The sequence below is a fragment of the Thermobia domestica genome, chromosome 6 (genome assembly GCF_964235325.1).
Source record: "Thermobia domestica chromosome 6, izTheDome1.hap1.1, whole genome shotgun sequence".
In the NCBI taxonomy this organism is placed as follows: domain Eukaryota; kingdom Metazoa; phylum Arthropoda; class Insecta; order Zygentoma; family Lepismatidae; genus Thermobia; species Thermobia domestica.
This window is the reverse complement of record NC_137459.1, coordinates 39,030,674-39,055,766: the sequence shown is the minus strand read 5'-3', so window position 1 is coordinate 39,055,766 and position 25,093 is coordinate 39,030,674. Positions and strand designations below refer to the sequence as shown.

The 25,093-nt window shown below is 36.3% G+C and overlaps 1 protein-coding gene across 7 annotated transcripts in view; it reads right to left on the bottom strand.

The window, feature by feature from the left end:
• Positions 1 to 3,444, bottom strand: part of LOC145687951 (uncharacterized) — an 87,882-nt gene extending 84,438 nt beyond the window's left edge. For 2 of the 7 annotated variants that reach the window (XR_014131820.1, XR_014131819.1), the window contains exon 1: positions 3,057 to 3,140. Coding sequence is in view for 5 of the 7 variants with exons in the window: in XM_081761546.1 (XP_081617672.1) it covers positions 3,193 to 3,251 (59 nt within the window). In the remaining 2 variants the exon portion in view is untranslated. Of the gene's footprint in view, positions 1 to 3,056; positions 3,151 to 3,192 lie in introns of those variants that run through there. The other 5 variants (XM_081761546.1, XM_081761549.1, XM_081761548.1 and 2 more) reach the window with 5 other exon arrangements.
• Positions 3,445 to 25,093: the final 21,649 nt, after the last annotated feature.

Genomic DNA, 25,093 nt, shown 5'->3' with positions numbered 1-25,093 from the left:
TCAGGTTAGGTTACGCGTGTGCCCGAATAGTCATATTCACATTACCTAGAAGACCTGCAAAAATTTTCTTCCTACCTAGGCGCCAGTTCTGAAAACCAGACACCATAATAATACAAATCCAATTTAATATGTATGTCTACATATTTTGGCCTCAAATCATATTTACTAGTATACAGTACAAACTTGGCGCAGTGTACAGGCTATCCATCAAAAGATGACAACAATTGAAGGTAATATAACTGAAGTTTTTAAAGCAGCAGTAAGAGTTTTATGCCCAGGTTTTGTAATTTGAGCACAAAATACCAATTCTTCACTTTTCAAGGTGTACCAAAACCCTCTCATGACGGGTCATTCATGTTAAGGTTCAAGGTAAATTACAAACTGAATTCTATTAAAAATTATAATTCGTTTTCAATCCATCGAAGCACATACAGATCAAAACTACTGGCAGGGAATGCTAATATCAAAAAATCTACGGGGGGATCGGTAGCTCATTCATTTGTGGTGCATGGGATTCCTGGTTCGATCCTAACTCGCACTGTGAACTTTGTGGTGGACAAACATCGTGTGCGTGTTTTTTCTCGGGGTTCTCCCGTTTCCTCCCACTTTCTTCATTTCTCATCATCACAGTCTCTTTTAACCTAGCCAGCATAACCGTGGGACATAAAAGTAAGATTTCATTTTATTTCATTTCTTAACTCTTAATCACGAACATTTCTTATTTTCATGCTTCCTTTGTTCTCTAATAGATGCGTATTCACCTCTGTTAAATCAGTGCGCAAAACTGGTAAGTGTTCGCAAACCACACCTACTAAGAAATAACGAAAACAGTGAATCCTTACCTTTTTCTGTTTCCAACCAGCGATGTAACAAAACACCACTTGTGTTATACAAATAAACTTTCAGAGGGAAGATTGGGTGCGAAGCCCCCATTAAATACCTGCCTCTGCTTAACAAATATTTCAAAACGCATACTAAAATACTTCTCTCCGATACAAGATCGCCACACAAGGCAACACTTATTATATTCATGAAATAAAATTTTCACTCAGCAAGAAATTCATTCTTACTGTATTAGAAGGTGTTTTTAAGAGAAAAGTTGTATTAATATGGGTAAGCTGACTTTAGGAGGACTGAGCATAACTTAGTGTATGCGTATATAGCATATAAACTGCAATGTATAAATATGAATTAACTTAAAAACACAAAACAACTCGTGCTAGGTGGCTGCTAAAAGGGTGAACGCTATCTAACCAAGTCAGGGTAGGGAGGCCCGAGCAGTACCGAGGGGTGCGTCCGAAGGGAGCAGGCGCGTCAGCAACGGTGGCTATACGCATAAACAAGGATAGTAGGAAAAATTTTACATGGCACAAAAAACGTGCATGGGGTGTGACACTTCTATAATCAGTTTGTACACATAACACCTCACTTTGTCTTCCTTATCGAGTATTAAGTGGTAAAGAGCACGTTTTCCATTTCGTACTTCTACGGGCCACGGTGGCTTACTGGTAGAGCGTTCATCTATGGTGCATCGATCCCAGCTCGCGGCAAGTGAACTTTGTGATGGACAAGCACCGTGTAAGGGGTTTTCTCAGGGTTCTCCCGTTCCCCCCTACTTTCTTCATTTCATCATTTCATTCTTTCCTCCTCACCATCGTCTCCTTTAGCCTAGCCAGTGTAAAGGTGGGACGTACAAGATTTCATTTTGTATTTCTACCTTTATTATACATGTAAAGGATAAGGTCCCGATACATTTTATTATTCGTATAATCCTATTGTGAAATCAAGTAACATATTTCTTTCGTACATTTTACAAACTTATGCCCTCATAAAATGGGATAGTACCCAAATATTAGCTCCGTTTCACCATATTTGGTTCAATCTCCTTTCGTAGTTTCCGCTATACATTACCGTGTTACCTTACTGCAGCAGGCATGTCCTAGATTAATAATTAGTGAGTTTGAAATTGTGAAGTTATGCTCTATTGCTGGTTTACCTCATATCGCATCAACACGCTAACATATATAGGCCTAGTCCAGAAATTAACTTCGTTTCCCTCCCTAATTAATCACCATATATATCGTCTGATTCTGTTTATTTCCGCGTAAATGTTGTACTTTGGAGCCGCTATCTTCAGCAGTTAACCCCAAAACATTAAACTGTAACGCAATACCGTATACATAAACAAATTAGGCATTACTCGAGCAGACGGTTTTACCAAATTTTCACACATTTATTACACTTTCAGGTTAGATTAGAGGTCTGTATTTATTTTAGCAGAGCATGCACTAAACGAAAAGCTCCATTACCACTTGCAGATGACATAAAAACTACAGTGCATAAAACACTAACCAACTTGTGCTAAGTGGCCACTAAAAAGCACCAAGGCTATCTAACCGAGTCAGGGTAGGATCACAGCGGAGGGGGCACCATTGGTAGCGAGGGGGTGCGCCCGTAGAGAGCAGGCGCATCACCGACGGGGGATACATATAAACGCGTATAGTGAAAGAGCACACTTACACATACAATAATTTCACTATCACTCAAAATTCATTTCAGTGTGCTGTGCACTGACTTACACTTACACTCACATTCTTATTCCTTCACGAAAAATGTTTCACACCGTATTTTACTATAAATTTTCTATTTGGTAGAACCGTCTGCTTGAATGAACCCATAAATTAGCCCTACTGGAAAATTGCATCTTTATAACACTAGTCTCAAACTTTCACTTTAACATCCCACGATTATGCCCGTTAGACTAAGGAAGACAAATGATTAAGACAAGTGGGCGAGAATGTGGGAGGAAACGGTAGTACCCCGAGAAAACCCGCGGACACAATGTTGTCAGCTCCACCATTGAAACATCGTTTCGCCACCTGGTCATACAGTGAAATAAGTTACTAACTACATTGTTACATTCATTCATTAAAAAATATCAAATCATCTACATCTGTATTACCAATGAAATTTTAAATGATCGAGTAGTAAATATTCCATCAGTAAGCCTTGCTTATACTGTAATATATTTTATAGTGTTATAATATCGATACAACCTTGTACAACGGATAATCTTAATTCCTAATGGTTCTTTTCTAACTGAATACATGCACAAGACTTCTTTCGGATGAAGAAACACTATAGCATAGCACCAAAACCACTTCATAAACTACAATTTACAATTAAACCTACTGAGGATCATTGCATATCCAATCTCCTTCGCTCATGCGAAATCGACTGTTCGCCGACATTCTTTCTTTAATATTGTCCTCGTGGTCTATTTTTTTCAAAATATTGCTGTAGCTATACAGTATTACTTCGATGCAGGATGTAAAATATATAAATACAAGTAAGTATTTAAATCAAGAAACCAATTCATTACAAAGATGCTGTTAGTATCTTAAAATACAAGAAGCCAAATTATCACTGTTGCCATAACGCAACAAAATAAAGATAAGCTAAGAATGGGCAGTCTATTAATTTTTCTGTGCTGCCATTTTTGGTCTAAAACTCTCAAATATTTTCTTCTTAAATTACTATTCACTAAATTGGTATAGCCACTTCACTTACAGTTGCAGCTGTGTCTAATATACTTAAAATATAAACGATTCATTCTCTATCTTGCGTACATAAACCCTGATAAAAATAAGTATAAATTTTATTATATGTTTATCCTAGGTACCTTCACTTTGTACATAATATTGTGTTTACATCTCTTTAATTCCATTATATTGTTAATAATGTATCATATAAAATACATAATTTACATTCTTTTTAAGGCAATATTAAGAAAACAAGGATTTGATTTACGAACCTTCTGTTGGCACGGAAGCTTCACTGTTGTGCAAAATACCATCACCCACTTCAAGCATGAAAACATTCAAGAATTAAGAACGTTGTTCTTTCTTATTATTAATTAGGAACAAAGCTAAAGATTGGGATGAGGAAGGCCAGGAAGGCTTCATAATTATTATTTAATGAATTTTATAGAAAGGAAGAAGCATGAGTTCTCAATTGTTTGAATAGTATAGCACGCTTGACTTCTGTGTGTGTGGTCCCAGCTTTGGTTCCTAGTATGAGTTTCAATTGTTCTCGAAATCTTAACTTTGACAGATGTAACCGAGTTATTATATTTTTAAAAAGTAAAAACAACACAAACTGCATTCTAGAATATCAAAATATCAGGACGTACCATGATTGCAATTTACGAATATTTTCTGTAGAATAATCTTTGGAATATTGTTTCATTATCCTGCTTCTAAACTTTCGGACAGGTTAAAAAAATCAGCCTGACTTTGGAGGTGAAAGGAATATTGGGTTGTATGGTGAAATATATTTAGCTTGAAAGTCCTGTGATCGAGGGCCTTTTTCTGTACCAGCCCTTAATTGCAAAACTTGCAAAATGTAACGCAACCTAAAATTTGAAAAAAATCAATCATAAGTAAATATATTGGCCAAATGACTTGCCTCACAGTGCACGGGTGCAATGAAAGTGTTCGAGGCAAGTGTGTGTAGCGATAGATAACTAGTGGTATCGTGCTGTAACATCACTCGGTGCATAAACGCTGTTGGGTAGAATTGAATCTCATTGAGCAATGGCAGGATGGCATCCACGAAAGCAAGGGATGACTTCAAAAGAGGCCAGATTGTCGGTATGGAACAATGTGGAAGGAAAGTGTTGGACATAACTCTCGAGTTAAATATATCAACGAGAAGTGTTTCGAGACTGATGGAGGGAAGACGAGTACTTCAACGTCCGGTGGCCAGCCACCCAAAGCCCTGAAAAATCGTGATCGTTGTCATCTAAAGGGACCGGTAAAGGCAAATCGTCAAAGCAGACAAAAGCCAACGTTCCAAATCACGAAAGCATTTAAGGAGAACCGAGGTACAGCAATTTCCGAACGTACAGTGCGACGAGATCTAAACACTATGGGGCTTACAAGTCGTCGCCCCACGCACAAACCGTCTTTGACTACGACAAAGAGCGACACCATGTCTGGGCGAAAGACTACCGCCAATGGGGTGTGCAAATGTGGAAGCAGGTTGCGTGGAGCGATGAGAACAGATTTAAACTATTTACAACCGATGGGAAACGACGGGAACAGAACGAAGCATTTTTTTTAAATCAAAATTGGATTGATACTGTTGTGCAAGCTGGAGGTGGCGGTCTACTTGTATGGGGAGTGTTTGGGTGGAATAGTATGAGCTTCTTACTTAAATAAAACGCCACAGAAACTGGCAAAGAGTATCTTGAATCATCTGTTTCGAAGCCTGGTTTCCGGATAGTGAGGGGACCTACTAGGACAACAACGTGACGCCATATCGGTCCAAGGCAATTCAACTGTGGTTTACGGACAACAATGGGCTGTTTGGACATCTGGATTGGTCGCAAAAATCCCAGTTGAAAATCTCTGAGACGAGTTGCAAATCCAGCTACGCCTTCTTGACCGATTGTCCAGGAATTTAACAAAAAGCGACGCAGCACTTCGTCGGACATGAAACAATATCTTCCTCGACAGATGCGACGACCTCATTGGATCACTTCCACGACGTGTGGAAGCTGTATTCCGAGCTAAAAGTGGAAGTACTAAGTATTAACATATGAGACGAGTCATTTAGTCAGGCTGTTTACTATGCCTACGAACTTCTAGACTCGGGAGCAGCTGGTTTGAGGGCAGGAATTTGAATGCACAGTAGCAAGCCCTGTCCTCTCATTTTTGAATTATCATAGTCATTCTTCAAAAGGTGATCATAGTGTGCGGAGTTTAAACGTACGTAGTTATTATTTTAATAAATTTCTCCAATGAGACATGGGATATAAAGATTCTGTGCTTTATGAAGAGTTGTTTTGACGTATGATTAGCGTCATACTGAAGGGCTGACTACTGCAGGAAACATGTTGGTCGAGGCTCTTTAGTGTGGCACTAATCACGCTTCAGAACGAAACTGTATTTTAATAATGGAGGACAACATGTGTAAGTGTCAAGTGATACACAAACAGAACCTTACGATAGTATGAGTAATTCACTTGGGCTAATTTTGACTTTTGACCCTTAGAGCCGGCGTAAACCAGTTTAGGACACTCTGGTAGACGCCTGTAACCGTCGAAGACCGTAAGTTCCCATGGGCACTGGTTTCCCTGGGTACTAGTTGTTTAGTTTCTATGTGGTGTATGGCATTGTATGCTCATATTGAAGTTCAGTCATCATCGAAATTTGGCCTTGGGTCCCGCGTGCTAGGACGATGTTGGCTATGAGCTGAGGTTGAGATATTTATTGAACGCAGTTCTCCCTAGGAAAATTGGTTTCCCAGAGTCCATCGAATTTGGTCTTGAATAAAGAGATGTGTCAGACTCCATCTGTGATTAGTTGCTAAGGAAATATAGCGTTTCATTGAAGATGCATCAAATTTGAAATTGAAAATTGCTATGGGTTGCACAGAGTGCGTGGAATATGGCTGGGTTTACACGTGAAATTGTTCGTGGTTAGTGTATGATGACGGCATGGAATATTTTGAAGACGTGGTTGGAAAATTGAATGTTACTATGACTAATTTTTCAAAGTCACTTCCTTTTCCCGGAAGCACTGAATCAGATTATGTGTGTGTCAACTCCGTCGAATTTACCCTTGGTTTTGTTTCATGTGAAAGTGATTAGTTGTTATGTTCCATCAAATAAAGTCCCGATTGTTGCTACGACATTTTTTGTCAAAGTCACGTTTTCCTTTTTGTCGGAGGTATTGGTTCACATGATATGTGTGTGTGTGTGTGTGTGTGTGTGTGTGTGTGTGTGTGTGTGTGTGTGTGTGATTGAATCTTGTATAGTAAATGTATGATATCAGTCTTGGTTGATAGGTGCTGAAGTGGGTTTGTGTGTGTGCTCGTTTGACTACAACTGTAAAAGGATTTTTTCTGCATCTATGTATTAAAATAGGTAAGTATAAGTGAAAAACTCATATTATTGTAAGTCTTACGTCTCATGATTAAACATAAGTTACAACATATATCATAATAATACGTGAACTGGAATCGAACAAACGACTCACCCAGAAATGTATCAAAAAATAATGAACGTATGTTTGTTCATGGAAAAGGATCCTTTTCTTTTTGTATTCGAAGAAGAATGAATGAATGACATTGAATTTACCGTTGAAAAAAAAAAACATACGCATACATATAAACGTTGTGTAGTTCCAAGAACACAAGATTACTGTGTGTCTGGCTGAGCTTCGTTGTTTCATATTTCATTGACAATGCAACTCGGTCTTAGTTACCATGTGAATCGTATTATTTTGACTCTAAGATATCTGGCGATGAAGAAAGAGAGAGAGTGTGTGATGACTCTGTGTGAGGTCTGGGAGCAGGACGAGCGCTAAGCGGAAAGGACGCATCAGTTGTATGCTAATAATATGAATGGAGGTGTGTGTGTTTTAGCTTTGATAATATCAAACTATAGGTCTTATTAAGCTGAAAGCTTACCGTGGATCGTAAATCTTTAAAGATTTTATTTATTTTATTATATAAACAGAAATTTTGATAATACACATTAAGAGACAGAGAGATATGCAATCTTTTAGTTTAACGTCCAACGATTATGTCCTTTACGCTAAGAGAGACAAATGATTACGACAGGTGAATGAGGATGGACGGGTGATATAACATTCGAGTCTTCTGATAGCTTGGTTCATCTAGGTGACAGAAAATTTGGAAAACACTTTCCTCCACATAAACAAAAGCAACTAGTTAGAATCTGACAGAAATGATATGTTTCAACTACTTCAAAGTATTAAGATACGAGCCGATACTAGAATTTGAACATATAGGAAATCCATAAGAACATATTGGAAAGCCAAAACATTTGTCATATGTTTTACAAGGAAACAAAGCATTACCAGTAGCATCATCATGAAGGGAAAAACTCTGAATTCATTTGTAGAGGAAGAACAAGAAGACGAAGAAGAAGATGATGAACAGGCAAAAGTATTATCTCCTATAAGAAAAAGGAAACGAGCGTGTAAACGTCCAGTATGGTCAAGATGGAAACCATAAACAAACAGTTAAACAAAATTACAACCCTTCATATCCTGCTTCGTTCTCAACTGCTAAAAAATTTTGGATAGCTACAAAGAAGAAAATTCGCATACGCTTTATAAGAAAGTGGTTATTGAAACAATCAACATACACATTATACAAACCAGTACGTCGTCGTTTTAAAAGAAATAAATGAAATGTTTGAGTTTTACGTCCCACGTCGTTTTAAAAGAGATTTCTATGTAGTGAATAATAATGATGATGAGTGGGAAAGTGATATTAGTGATCTTCAATCTCTATAAATTTAATAACGGATATCGTTATATTCTCACAAGTAAGGGACCATATGGTTGTCGCGCAAATCAGATGCAGACATACGTCATCTGATTAAGCATAAAAAGATATGGAGAACACAGAAATTTAAGGTGCTAAGGGCCGTAGGGAGCGGAGCGAGGAAAGAGGAAACATTGAATGTCGGCAAAATTGAAGAAAGTCAGGAATGATGGGAAAAGTTAATTTCGTGCAAACAGGGAAAGAAAGTCAACCAAAAGAAAGAAACTAAACATAACAAGGGCATCAAGGACGAAGAAAGATCATAATCAGGGTTGTCATCCGGACCGCAGTGTTACCAGCTCTGCATAACATTGATATGGAAGATATAGCTCAGTATAGCAATTCATGCACAAGGAAAAATATTAGTAACACAAAAGACAATTGAAAAGACTCTGTACACGTGCGTAAAAAGTTTTAACGTAGTCGTGAGTAAATATTACACCCGCGTGAATACAAATGGAGGAAAATAGAGAACAGTACGCACCATTTGTAGTTTAATTGCAGTTGACGTGAAGATCACGAATGAATGCGTGGTCAACACACAAACATTTCTCGCAGTGAGCACAGCAGATAAAAGCAAGCTGGTCACACGCGTCTCTGCAGCATTCCTCTGTGAGTCCTTTTGCAAAGCAATATGCGGAAGGTGTTTCAAACTGTCCAGGATGTTCATTGGAGTAGCCACATTTGAAAAAGACAAAGCGTATCATCTTTTGGAATCGCCTAGAGGAAAACTGAGCAAATGACTGAAGGCGGAGAAAGTTCTCACGTTGCCGCACATTAATACTGGAGAACACTAACGTATCTGTGATGAACGATCATGATCATCATCATGGAACGATGCTCCCAAATAATTTCGTTTCTGTGTTATCATGTGTACCCCCTTCACTTTCATGTTTATATTTGTCCTCCCTCATGTACATTATTCACTCACGACTATCGTTAAATCTTTTTACGCACGTGTACAGAGTCTTTTCAATTGTCTTTTGTGTTACTAATATTTTTCCTTGTGCATGAATTGCTATACTGTGCTATACCTTCCATATGAATGTTATGCTGAGCTGGCAACACTGCGGTCCGGATGGCAACCCTGATTATGATCTTTCTTCGTCCTTGATGCCCTTGTTATGTTTAGTTTCTTTCTTTTGGTTGACTTTCTTTCCCTGTTTGCACGAAATTAACTTTTCCCATCATTCCTGACTTTCTTCAATTTTGCCGACATTCAATGTTTCCTCTTTCCTCGCTCCGCTCCCTATGACCCTTAGCACCTTAAATTTCTGTGTTCTCCATATCTTTTCATGCTTAATCAGATGACGTATGTCTGCATCTGATTTGCGCGACAACCATATGGTCCCTTACTTTTCAGAGTGATAGATGTGTTCAGTCGATATTCCTGGGCTCTGCCAATAAAATCTAAAAGTTCAAGTGATGTCGTATAAACATTAAAAGTTGTTTTCAAAGACAGAAAACCAATTACATTCCGAACAGATAAAGGAAGTGAGTTTACTAATAAAACAATACAGAAGTACATTAAGGAAAAGAAATTGAAATATATTACAACTAAAAATCCTGATATAAAATCTAATACTGTACAGCGTTTTAAGAGAACTCTAAAAGGAAAAATGTGGAAGTATTTCACTACAACGGTACATTGTATATTTGTAATTTTGGGCCGTAAAATATTCTAAATTTGTACTAGGCTTGGCTGATTTTAATATCAGAAGAAGAGAAGGAAAATAGATACAAAGTTAATGTTAATATATAAAGATATTCAAATGTTTTAAAAAATAATAAGACTTTGGAACGTCGTTGTCAGGACAACCAGGTATAAATAAAATGGAATCAAAAAGGGACAGTGTGCGTATTATTTAATGGCTCAAATTTAGTACAAAAGGAACCAGTGATTTAATCGTTGTATATGGTGCCGGAAACCCGAAAGTGGAAAGGAAAAGTAACTGTATCGTTTTCAAAGCATAGTAAAAAGCGATCAAGATTGAGCCATATATTAATTGTACTTTTTTAAGAAGTGCCCGAATTATATATAGGAACATTATGAATGTTACCGACAGTGGCGGCTCGTGCTACTTAGGAGAGCTGCATAAAATAAAACACCTTATTTAGAAATTAATTACATACGATGGTCCTTCCTTGTAGTAAATTTTTCGATAACGCTATCATTGAAGTTAGGGATCTTTTCAACCGTTTCCTTTTCTATTGATAACATGGCAAGTATCGCTAACCATTCTTCTCCCATTGTATTTCTTAGAAAAGTTTTCACTCTTTTAAGGGTAGAAGTGCATCATTCAGGTTCATTTATAGTTAGTGGCAACGTTATGAATATTTTCGAAAGTTTTAGCACTTCAGAAAAGTGGAAGCAAGACTATTGCTTATAACATTCTGGAGGAATTTCACAGCAGCACCAAGTTTCCTGATCTCTTCTTTTGCACAAACTACACTAAATTTAGTGTGAAGTTCATCTTTATCAAAAAAAAGGAGAGCTCTATACATTTACTGAAGATTTATTCGAGAAAGGAAGCACTAAATTGATCAAAATTAGAGTTCTGCAGAAGTAAAGAGGTCTGTAAAATGGAAGCGCAGGATTACTTGGTTGAAAACAACGTCACACTTCTTTGGCTACGTGTACTCTTGACTGTGTATTTGAAACAATTCTCTTTTGGGTTTGATTTTACGTTTCGGTATCAACTAGTTCTATTGATTCCCTGATTTTATTAATTTCAGTGGTGAAAGCAGATAAATATGACTGAACTTTTGCTGCATTTATATAATGACTATGTAAGTTGGTTATATAGAATATTTAGATGTGGCGTAACTAAGTGAAAAAAATAGCCAGAAATAAAATTCTTCATTCAATAAGCATTAGGGTGTATCTCTCTCACTACAAGGCAGACGCTTCATTCATTGTTGTAGTGCTTGAGGTCTCGGATTCTGACAAAATTTGGAAGCATTCTTTTATTTCTTCCTGCTTTCCATACACCACATTAAGTCTTAGATTTAAAATTTCATCTGGTTGGTCCACCACTGGGTATCCACTTTGCAAAACAGGAATCTAAAACTGCTGTTCTGTTATGAGAGCGAGAAAAAACCGGGATAGCAGAAAGATTAGAAAATAATATTCTGGCTTTAGTGTTTTGTCTGGTGTTTTTTTCCATTACAAAATTTAATTGATGAGCAAAACAGCGCACAAAATAAGCACTAGGATACATCTATCTCACTTTGGCCTCGACTCCATTTATAGCCCCACTCACCACAGGTGCGCCATCATAGCTTTGGCCAATAAGAAGGCCACGCATAAGAAAGAAACAGACCACTCTAAAAGAACTGAAAAAAAAACTAATTGTATAGTTTCATATTTCATAGATTTTTCCCCTTGTCTTCGGAAACACTGATACGAGTACAGAAGATAAAAATCACAAGTAACAGCAGATCACTTGCACATCACGCTAATACTGAAAGAATTAAAAAAAATAAATATAATCGCATTTTGAAAGAATTAAATATAATCGAATATTGCACAGAATAAATCAGTTGCCTACTAGAAACATTCCCCAAGCAGGCAAACAAACAAACCCCAAACAACATAAGTATGCTCAGTGTTGCTAATCAAAGAAAGGGGGATTATGCCTCTCGAAGCTAAAATCAGAAACTAAAGATTGTATAGGATTGGCCAGGGGATATTACCCTGAAGTTGGCGAGCCTGAATATACGTACTCATCGCTGATCAGAGCAGACGAACACAAAATGAGAAGAGTGCGCTTGTGCAAACTGTCAAGCATCCGAAAGGACTGCATGTAAAGCAGTCCACATGTTACCAGTAAAGACATGTGAAAAAGAGGAGGAAGTGGAATCATAGCATCGGAAGAACGGCCAGGCGAGATTGTACTGACAGTCCCAGGGGGTGAAGTGGAACAACAAATTTTCTTCAAGGAGGTGAAACATTGAAGAACAAAACGCGCGTAAAAAAGGCATAAGTATAAAGATTGATTATTAAGTCTCGAATTGGAAATATGGAATTACGTTGGGGGGGGGCTGCAGTCCTGCAGCCTTCCCCCACGGGCCGCTGCTGGTTACCGATAATGAAACAATGGACAACCAAGTAATAAATTCATCCGACAACATGTTGGAAGCTCTAAAAGAAATATTGCGGCAACTCAAAGACCAATCACAGCAAATCAAAGAACAGGCTCAGGACCAAGCTGAAAGTTTGCTAAGGTGAACCAGCAATTGGAAAGGTTGGATCAAAAGGTAAATCAGCAACCTCAACATTTTGATGAGCGATTAGAGCAATTGCAACATCGTAATGATGGCTTACAACTGCAATTGCAACAAATGAACCAACAAATTGTAGTCAAATTTGAACATTATGATGAAGAAATGAGCACTGAGATTCGAGATTCTGTGGATGTTATCGAGACTGTGGCAGAAGAACACGACAACCGAATTAAAGGATTGCAGGATGAATTGAACTCCACTAAAGCAAAGCGTATTCAAGAAGGTATGTGCAAGATGGTGGGCACATGAATCTTGTACATTCCACATCTATCGGTTGGGAATCTACACCTCATCCCAGAACAATTCTTCAAGGTAACCAATCCTCGGGTTGTAGTGATTGTTCAACTGAATTGGAGGTGTTGAATTGTGTATTCAACAAAAGGACCAGAATGATGTTGGTGAACGGTCCGATGGTGTCTTCGCAGAACGTAATGCAGTGCGTTGCGTTGCAAAATTTTGAAAATTCTTCAATGGCACAAGATAGTGACAACTTGAACCGAAATAAGCCCAAGTAATTATTATCTTGTAACAAGCATTTAATGGACCCGAAAATGGACTTAAAATTAAACATCTTGCAAATAAAATTTCGAATGTGCCTTATCGTCGTTGAAATGTATAAATAAATAAATATGATGATAAATATAATAATAATATTGTTATAAAATTAAATATGATATATATGTACATTTATATGAATTGTAATTTTCATGTATACGAGGTGCATACAAAAACTCGAATGATTAACATGTAAAAGTAAACGATCCAGAATTCTTTTTCTTTTTATGAAGTTAATGAATAAAAAGAAAAGTCCGTTGGGCGCCATAATATACAACGGTACATTGTATATTTGTAATTTTGGGCCGTAAAATATTCTAAATTTGTACTAGGCTTGACTGATTTTAATATCAAAAGAAGATAACGAAAATAGATATAATGTTAATATATACAGATATTTAAATGTTTACAAAAATAATAAGACTTTGGAACGTCGTTGTCAGGACAACCAGGTATAAATAAAATGGAATCAAAAAGGGACAGTGTGCATATTATTTAATGGCTCAAATTTATTACAAAAGGAACCAGTGATTTAATCGTTGTATCACAAAGTATCAAACGTATAATTATGTAACTGTATTTCCTCTTCTTGTGAAATCATACAATGAAGCTTATTACTCAAGCTTTAAGATGTCACCAGCAAACGTTTCTCAAAATAACCTATTACAAGTATGACATAATCAGTATGATAGTAAAATGAAGAAGAAGAATGCGGATTTTTCGAAACATCTTAAGATTGGTGATACAGTACGAATTAGTAAAACTAAATGTACATTTGATAAAGGATACATGCAACACTGGACTTGGGAAATATTTAAAGTGAAGAAGATAATACCTAGAGATCCACCTGTTTATGAAATAGAAGATTTTAACAAGGAACCAGTGAATTAATTATTTTACAGAAAGGAATTACAGCCTGTGACGTTATCAAAAGATTTTTACATAGATAAAATCATAAGCACAAGAAGAAAAGTTAACAGAAAAGAATATCTTGTTCATTGGAAGGGATATCCTTCTTCTTTCGATTCCTGAATACCTGCACCATCCGTAAAGATCAAAAAGTACAATGGAACCTGATGGAGATTTTTACGTTACGCTTCCCAATAATAGTTCTATGAAATATTTTCCTAATAACACCTTAACATCATACACTACTAAACTTCATCAAAGAATGGAATTCCGTGAAAAGTGTGAAGTGGCTATTGTTGAGATTCATCATCCTCATCAAATTTTAAATATTAATGAACAAAATAGTAATTTTCTTAGAAACCTGCAAACAGTGATGAATGGAAGTTTGAAACTATTTCTTTCCGTTATTATACTGATATTTCAGAGTTGATAAAGTTAATTAATACAAGAGATTCACAAATTTACGTATTTCCTACATTAGTGAAAGCAGTACCTGTTTTATACGACGTCTTCATAAAGACACAGATGTTGAAGTTGCATTATCACCAAGTGTTAGTGTGATGTTGGGATTTGATCCAAACGTTGATTTAAAGGATATGCATCAAAGTCAAAGGGTTCCAAACTTACGTTTAAGAATTCCAATCTACAATGTATATATATTGTGATATAATTCAATCGCTATTTGTTGGAAATACAGAAGCACCATTATTACGTATCATAAATATGAATCCTGTGAATCATACATTTGGAAGTAATGCTATAGAAATTTTTAATCCTCCACATTATGTACCTATAGAAAAGATGCATTTTGAACACATAAAAATAGATATAAGAGATAGTATAGGCTCTCCACTGGCATTTACTTTCGGAACTGCATGCGTTAAACTACATTTTCGACCGGTGCGACAGCATCAAAAATTATGAATAATCCATATTTACAATATTATCAAAAATGAGCTCTTTCTGGAACTGGAAACGTTTATGTTGGTTCATCTTATCAAGTTGGACATGGTATTGGAAATTTCCTTGGACGATTATTTCACTCTGTCATGTCACTAGTAAAACAAGGCGCTAAAACAATAGGATATTAATTATTTGAATCTGGAGCAAATGTTACTAATGACGTCATCATTGATAAACATCTATTAACGAATCTTTTCATCAACGAATGGGCGATGCGAGCTTCATCTTGCAAGAAAAAGCTAAAAATATACTGAAATCTATGTTAGGATTTAGATATCAGCCAAGGGAAAGAAGAATTACACATCATTCCATCTTTAACCTTTCATCATGACACATCATCAAGAGGAAGAAGTGCAAGAGCAAAAAGAGGAAATCTACACAGAAAAAACGAAAAATAAGTTTTATAAGAAAAGGAAATTCTCAGACGACATCTTTGATTAAATCATCATCATCATGGCTTTCTTACATTATCAATCCTGCGAGTGTGTAAAAACTGAACTAGATATTTTTTTCTACAAAACCAACGGAAACCATTGTATTAGATAATCATGTTGTTACATATAAACCAATCAGTTCACTAGCTGATAATACCTATAGAATTTGTCATCCCAGGAACAAGTGTTGAATACACAGATCTACCACATACTCTTCTTTACATTGAAGCTCAAATCGTCAAGGGTGAAAGTGATAAAGCTGTGGCTCCTATTAATGATTTTTTAAAATTCTATGTTAAGTGAAGTTAAAGTGTATTTAAATAAACTGATTTCAATTCCATCTCATAATCACCCATATCGATCATACATCGAAAAACTGTTAAATTATGATGATCCTGCTAAAAACACTCATCTTCAATGTGCATTATAGTTTTAAGATACAGCTGGACATATGGATGCAACAATTAGTGGTAATAAGGGATTTCAACAGCGTTATGAAATAACAAAAACAGTGCAAAATCGACATGCTTGGACATTTTCATTGCGATATTTTTCATCAGGATAAATTTTTAATCCAAGGAGTAGAAGTACGCATCAAATTAATTCCTTCTAAGCCAAACTTTTGTCTCATCGTTAGTGATTCCCCTGTTGAGGCTAAGGTAAAAATTTTAGACGCTGATTTACATGTTAAAAAGATCAATGTTAGTCCTACAATACGACTAGCATATAACAAGCATCTATAATCAACATCCGCAAAATATCTTCTCACAAGAGAGCAAATGAGGTCATTCGTCATCCCAAAGGATCTTCAATCAAAAACAATCGATAATTTATTAATGGGAGTATTACCAACTCGAGTGATTGTGGCGTTTCCTCAAAGTGATGCCTATACAGGAACGATAACTTCAAATCAGTTCAATTTCAAACATTTTGACATCAATTTCTTGTCATTATCCATTGATGCAAAACTTGTACCTTCAAAACATTTACAATCAAATTTTGAATACAACGTATAAGTTTCTTCATATCACATCTTATTCTGCGGAACAGGTATTCACTTTTCCAACCATGGTAACAATATTCCTCGCATTGACTTTCCTCAAGGATACACTATCTTTGTTTTCAACATTACGCAGGCTGGATAAACCAGCGCTGTGCAGCATTGGAACCTCATTAGACATGGCTGTGTTTGCCTGGAAGTTCATTTTTAAGAACCTCCTTACGGCACCTGTCTCATGCATCACATATTGAGAATTCCAGTCTCTCTCAGAAGTGGATCACCAGAGGAACATCATCATGAATTTTAAAGGTACGTTATTATTATTATTATTATTATTATTATTATTATTATTATTATTATTATTATTATTTAAATACCACATCATATATGTACATGTATGCATTTTATATACAACGTCATCTAGACTAGAATTATCAAACGCTCTTCAAACAAATTCTTTATTTCACAATCATTATATAGGCTTATTTGCCTAAAATGAATTACCATTACATGTTCCGGTACCTCCAGCTATCATCATAAATACAGACCCGTATAATAAAATAGGTACTGTAGTGTATCATACATGTCCCACCGGAAGTCAAGGAAGGAACTGTACCACTAGTTAGATAATTTAAAAATAAGCAATACTTCCTCGCATCATAGCAGCAGCCTATACAACACATACATAAAGGCACGTTATTAGATTGGATACCCCCCTTAGGCAGATATAGTAGAAATCAGAGGCTTTTCAAAATCAAAACATTATCCTCAATTAAAAGGTATACCAATGAACAATTTATTAACGAGATCATATAGAACAAGTAAACAACAAATAGATATATAAGTGAAGCTCATATAGAACAAGATATAAATATATAGTATATATCCTCAAATTTCAATTTCAATTAACCTCTCTCTCTATATATATATAACACGGTAGTAACAGTAGGTTCATATCAAATTAGCAAAAATAATTGAATTTAATTATACATTAAATTAACACTACTTTTACCTGTATATGAAACGGGCAACTTCCAATGGTCAACTCGGGAGCGAACGATGGCAGGAAGTTTCACAAACACAAAATATCATATATTAAAAAAAAGAAAGAAAACACAGGAGGAAAAAAACTATAATAAAAAAATCACAAACTACAGAACTAAATAACTGAACACTTCCGTCTTCGATCCATTCCCTTGTTGAATTGCGAGGCACAATTTTACACTTTAAAAAATCCAACCAATACGCACCCGATTTGAAGTCAATCTGACAAACGGCAGAAGGAATTCAAATCACGGAGCCAGACATGACGTCATGTTCTATACAATAGCACCAGAACAATTAAGCAATAGAACACCAGAATGAGAAAACTTATTTTTTAAGAGATATTAAAGTAGAATACACTACATGGTGGGTCCCCCCGGAATTCAAATCATACAAATCGACTTCAATAAATATACCACCTTTCCCAACTAATGGAGGTAAGGTTCGTACACCACAGTCCGAGGTTCGAATCTGCTGAGTATCAGAATCCTTTTGAAAATTAGACACCTGTCCTTTGTGGAAATTACCCGATCTGTTTCGTACATGAGGGTGAACTATACTACGCGATCTAAAGTCACTGCTTGTACGATTTATATCGAATGATGATCCCCCAACAGTTGTTTGATGCTGTTTCGTAAAAAGTTCTAACTGTGAGTAAGCCTTTAAAGAGTTCATAAGTTCATCGCGCGTTTGAGGATGCTCACCATAAAATACATGCGAACTCACATCCGGTCTACAACCACTAGCCACCGTTAAGATGTACGTTTCATCACAGATTTGAATATCCAATATACGTGATACTTGATCAAGTCTACGTGAATATTGCAAGACCCCTTCACTTTCGCCCTGAGGTTTATAAAAATATCTTGTGGTAAGTTGCTGTATAGCCACGTCAGAAAGCAACTCAGTCATCACATATTTACATAAATCTCCCCAGTTCCTCGTTATTTTAACACTATCCTTAAGACACTGTAGTAATGGATTTCTACTTTTTGTTTGTAAAGCGTATACCACACAACGAATTGGAAATTCATTACCACTTAAAAAATCGTCAATTTTACATATAAAATTGAACAATTTGTCAGGGTCATTACCATCACAAATTGGAAGATTTTCCACAAATCTATTTAACACCGCCAAAGCAGTATTATCCTCCAAACGAGAAGAATTGGTACGGAGATAAGCGTCATCACCTATGTCCTTTGTATAATCACTATGGCATCTATTACCAGATACTTTATTAGTACGTTTAGGAATAGCACCAGTTGACCTATCAAATCCTGTATTACCCTTACTAACAGATACCCTAGAAGAATCGGACCCACATTTCCAGCTATGTCTTCTAACATTTCACCTAATCTTTCAATTCCAAAAAATAACCTATCAATTTTATCTATATTTAGAGGCGGCGTTTTTACACCATCATCATCAAATCCGGATATAGCATCTGAGGCTACCTTATCTTTATCTACACCTTCGGCCATGTTTAATATATAATACGAACAGCAAGGGCATTAACAAACTAATTCAATATGTAAAAAGCCTCGAATTGGTGAGATTGACTTCAAACCATTTATATGTAGTGTATCATACATGCCCCACCGGAAGTCAAGGAAGGAACTGTACCACTAGTTAGATAATTTAAAAATAAGCAATACTTCCTCGCATCATAGCAGCAGCTATACAACACATACATAAAGGCACGTTATTAGATTGGATACCCCCCTTAGGCAGATATAGTAGAAATCAGAGGCTTTTCAAAATCAAAACATCAAAACATGTCGCACATTGCTTCTTTTCAAATATCGTTGAATTATTTCACAGTTTACAATACGAAATCGTACGCCAATCTCTAGATCGTGCATCTTTGTAAAGGGTTCCAATGATGGCATATTAAGCTTATCTAATAGATTCATTGATGATGCCATCTTTAATTTGACACTTCTTCCTTCACAAGAGTTGCCAACGGAATGATCTACACACACACATACGTGTACACTCTACGTTCCGTCTACGATGATATCATCCTCTCATTCGCTACTTTTCATCACATGATCCTACTACTTCAGGTATACGACGTGACACACTCATATATATACACACAGACACACACACCCACATCACGTGACTCAATACTTACGTCAAAACATTGTCATGAAACGCTATAACCGCTTAGTAACAAATCAATTTTACGTGCGATGCCAAGGTTAAATTCGACGGAGTCTCACATACCTCTTCCACATAGTCATCATACGCAATGATACCTAGCACGTGGGAACCCAAAAGCATATTCGATGCAGTCTGCTAACAAATCCAGTTGCCATAGGAACCTACGGTCTTCGACGGTCACAGGCGTCTACCAGTGTGTCCTAAACTGGTTTTCGCCGGCTGTAATTGTCAAAGATCAAAATTAGCCCAAGGGAATTTCTCCTACTACAAATCATTTATAGAAAGTATAAATATTTTTAAAACGAGGCCGAGCAGAAAGCTGCCGATCTCCAGCATAGTGATCGCTACGTCGCCACATCTCAGAAGAAAACCATAAGTATGTTATGTAAGTTTTTTCGAACGGTATAGAGAATTGTGAGCGGGGCGAGGACAGGTATCCATCAACTTCTTGGGTTGTCCCTGTTCATGGGTATCTTTTAAAGATATAGTAGAAATAAAACAAGTTACAAACACACAAGATATAAATTTGCCAGTAATGAAAGGATAAACTCCGCTCCCCGTCCCCCATGGTTAAGAAATAAGTTCCAGGAAAATATAATTTTAAAAAGTGTTTTAATATAATATATCGAATACTTTCTTTAATGACTGGAGGTAAATAGGAGCACCAAATTTAAATTTTGATAGTTGATACCTTGACCAACCCCTTAAATTTTTAAAATTGCCAATCTTAAACATTTAGTATGCTATTACAGAACAGAGATATGTATTTCTGTAAGTTTCGGGTGGTCCATTTTGTTCCCTCCCATAGGTAAAAATGGCAAAAAAACAAATTTCGGAGTTTCGAACTATTTTATCATCTTTGATTAGGTTTTATTACTTCATATGTTTATATTGGTAAGAATATGAGAAGATTGAATCTCCCTCCTTGAATTTTAGGAGGTAGATAGGACCATCTCTGAAATTTCGTAATTGTCAAAAAATAAAATTTGGTAAATGTTCTCTGGGTCACAAATATATAACACTGTAAATTTGCTTGGTCCATCTTGATCCCTTTCATGGGTATAAAGTTACCAAAAATTAATAATTTTGAGGGTTTTGACAATTTATCACTTTTGGTGAGGGTTTATCACGTTATATGGTTAGTAGCGACTCACGGCGAGGCTCTAACGGGCGAAACCGAACGTAAGGTACGGGTAGCCATTTCAGTGTTTGATCTTTAATACACTGCTTATATCGCTTGCGTAGAAGAAAATAGCTCGTACGAATAATCGCTTCGTAAACTTCAAAACTGGCTACAAGGTCGTTAAAGCAAACCAAACATCACAAATCTAATGACATTGATTTATGATGAGTTTACTAAGGGTTACACTGAAGAGATTGGACATATAAAGAAATTGTGTTATTTATGTTCGTAATATTAGAGATGAAAGACTAGATCTTCGTAATACTGAGTAATCAGTCAGTGTGCAATAAAGTATCGGAGAATGGCACGAGTCATACATGAGGTAACAATGAAAGAATACTTAGAAACCACTTGTCACTACCTAAGTCACTGATGGTCGTACACAAAGGGATGCCGCGCTTGTATTGTTAATTGCCTTGTCATGTTCAATGTATATTTACTAGAGAGTCTTGTCCCTTTTCCCCGCCCCTTGATTGCAACATATGTAGAGTTGGAATGATTTTCTTCCTGGAAAGGTGAATGACATTTGGGTTTGGATCTTGAACCCTATGTCTCATGTAGAAGAGGAAGAATGGCGCCTGTAAAAATTCCCTGAGTTCGATTCTAGCTTATTCCCTTGTTAACTGGGTTTCTGGGTTGGATTCTAGCTTATCCTTCTGCACCCTGGGATTTTAGGTTAGATTCTAGCTTATGATCATGCTTCCTGTCCTCGTACGAGCTGAGACTCAGAAGAGCAATAGAACAAGAATTTAACGTCTAGTAAGATGGCTGCTCGAAAAAATCTTATTTCACTTGTATTACTAACAAATTCGTTTGCTTTTGGAAACCATGAACAAATTTATTTGTGAACGTATGAAGAACTCGATATTAAAAGAATGATTTTGAAACAGTAGAAATTAACATGGAGGAAACTAGTTTTTGGGATAGGAGAGAACATGACATTTTTAACGTGTCGTAGTATGTAAAATATTACTCCTTGGTAAAAATCTGATAGGACATCGCAAACTTGAGAGGTGGAAATATTTCATTCATTCATTTAACTTGATACATTGAAAATTATGGGACGTAGAAACTGGAAGAACTTCGTTGTTAAGAACTCGTATCTTTGATTTTTTAAAATAATTCGAAGTATTAAAAATGGAAGGAAAAAAACCTTATTCATGTGGGGCTCATTGTATTCGTATACATGATCGATCAATGCTGCATACATGGATACGGAGAGCTGTTCTGATACGTCTGTCTTTGGTTAGCTGAAGGAACTGAATGAGCTTTTCGCCGGCTTTTGCAAGCTGCTTGCATGGGAGTGAAAGTTGCTCTCCACTTCACAGAGAAAGTGTGTTACCCAAAGAGAGGCCGTGTAACGTAGTGCTGCAAGACTTCCTCTGACAGTAGAATGTTAAACAGTTTCTCCCTTTGTCTCCTCGTGAACAAGGCTTGGTTTTCCGATTATATATAGCTGTTTCAAAAGCTAAACCAAGTTTTCTTATCACCAGTAAAACTGTCAAATGGTTGTTAGCGGCCACGTGCGGTTTTCAACCAGTTGGATATTGCCGATATTACAAAAGCTTAGCCCTTATCCCTGCCGCCAGGGTAAACAATGACGGCTGGAAGTATTTTCCCTAATGAGTGTTGCAAACGAATAACCAGATAAACAAAACAAGAATAATCATTTAAAATAGAAATAAAATACGTACAGGTCATTCAAGAAGTAATTTTCTCTCGTATTAAATTAATAATAATAATATAAGCCTTTTCAGACTACTGTGAATTTTCGGTAATGGTCGGAAAATAAAATCGATTCTCTACCTCCCGTTGGACCGATACTGTATTTTATCTGTCTGAATCGGGTTTGCCCGATTTACCCGTACGAATAGGGTGGGCATGATAACTCCGTTTTTGTGAAAACAAGCTTAGTCTGTCATGATTGTAAATGGTGTGTTGTTTCACTTTATTATCGTAACACAAATTGTTCTAATTATCATGTACGAACTCATAACAAGTCCATCGGGTCAAACGGTCCAAACACGGGTCAAACGGGTTTATCAGGTCTAAGAATCGGGTAAACCAAACGCAATTGATATCGGGCGGGTACTGTTTACCCCAAAAGTTGAAGCACTAATTATAGGCTAAAATCATACTTAAGAGCTCTAATTGTTAAAATTCACCTCTTTTAAGTTAGCCGACCAACGAACTTGCGGATACATAAATATAAATTCTCAAATCTAAATTATTTCATTATATTTTTGCAATGAGCATGCATGTGATTTACTATTAGGAGTTAGCGTGATGCATTAATGTTACTCTTTTATAAATAGCATTATTATTATTATTATTATTATTATTTCTTGTTTATGCCCTTCATGCAACTTAGAATCAATCTCACATAAAGCACTATATCACACCTGATTGAATATTATTTTGACAATTCTCACATAAATAGATAAAATAAACAACTGGAACTTAACACTTTAAGAGTTTAAAACATATCCCCGTTTTCGTTTTCTTCACTTTCTGACTACAATTGATCTATCTGAAAAACATGTTGCAAAACACGATAACTTTGTTCAGTGTCCTGGGAAAACTTATTATTATTATTATTATTCGACAGGCCATCTGTCTATAATAATTTAATTTTTATTTAAAAAGGAAATGGTTAAAAATAATTTTATTAAGTACCTAGATCCTCATATTTACTAATGTAAACAGGTTAATATTTGAGTAATAAAACTATGATTATTAATTTCCTGTGTGTATTATCGTAATTTGTTAGTTTGTCCAGTTTTTATGCACGTGATGAATTACATTAGAGAGAAACTGATCAATCATTGCACAGTCTAACTACATCATAAAGTTAGAAATAATGTACTTACAGGCAGAGCAGACAAACAGGCAGAATCTTTGTTAAGCCTATTACTAACATTATTATTATTAGCAATAATAATAATGATATCTAAATTCCTGTCGCAACAGTCCTTAGAAGGCCTGGACTTATAGCACTCATTCCTGTGGGGTGATGTATTGTCAGCAGTTCGGCTACCCCAGTTCGCTACTTTTTTTTCTTTCAAGCAGCTTCCAATTGCCCTCACGGTGCTGGATGGACGCCACAGCGCCAACTCCGTTTGGTGAGTATGAATGGTTACACCTATCTTTCCCCTGACCAGACCCAGGACTGCTTGACTTCGGTGATCTCACGGGGAGTGGTATCCCAGTATGGCTAGTGCGTTTGTAATTAAAATAATAAATGCATATTGAAATAGTGAGGAAATTAGTTAGGAAATATAGATAAGTACTAAACTGACTCCCTGGTGCTACGGTTCATGAGGGGCTGTGCCTGCCCAATGTCGCAAGACAACAAGCATCAGCTACACACCGAAAATATTCGAGATAGAAAGATCTCAGATTTTAAAGTGTGTTGCTATTCCTTTACGCAGTGCTCGAAGTGGACGATCTAAGGATGTATTCCCCGCATACTCCCCCTCTTCTATTTAGAGCATTGCCTTTACGTCATTTATAGAAAAAACATAATGCAAAGGCTTGGATCGGGAGTAGTGAAGTTTTGCTTTATTCGATAACATTTACGTACTTCCCGACATAATTTACATCAAAGTAATTTGTGTTTTAAGATGTACAAAATAGAATAAAATAGCTTTCATATATTGTCACATGATGTGGGCTGATTGCAAAGCCTAGCTATCGAAATGATGTTCTTCAATCACGCTGTAAAAGCTACGGATGCCAGACGGAACAAACGCTGTACAATGTTACTATGTTAACCGTAATGGGGTTAGCCATACCGAGAGATTTATACAGTTCTACCTGAGTTGGAGTGGCAACGCCGAAATCTAGTTACAATAACGGATTTATAGTAGAGACAAGTAAACCCTTAGATCTTGATCTTCGAGGAAAAAAAGGTTATGTTCTTTCGCGTACTATACCTTCAATTGTTTTGCACTTAGAGTGTTCCCTTCCTTATCTCTCTCTGGGAGTACAAGTTTTTGGAGTATTTTAAGTAAGGCATATTTCTAATTGAAAGAATATAGACCAATTTATCTTAATTGGTTTGGCAGATCAGAGTACATTTTTCGATAATAAATGACAAATGGTTTTCCATTCATCAGCTCTATGACTAATGATTTAACACTTCGGTGGTTAGAGATTGACACGAATATACAAAATAGACTTCCTCAA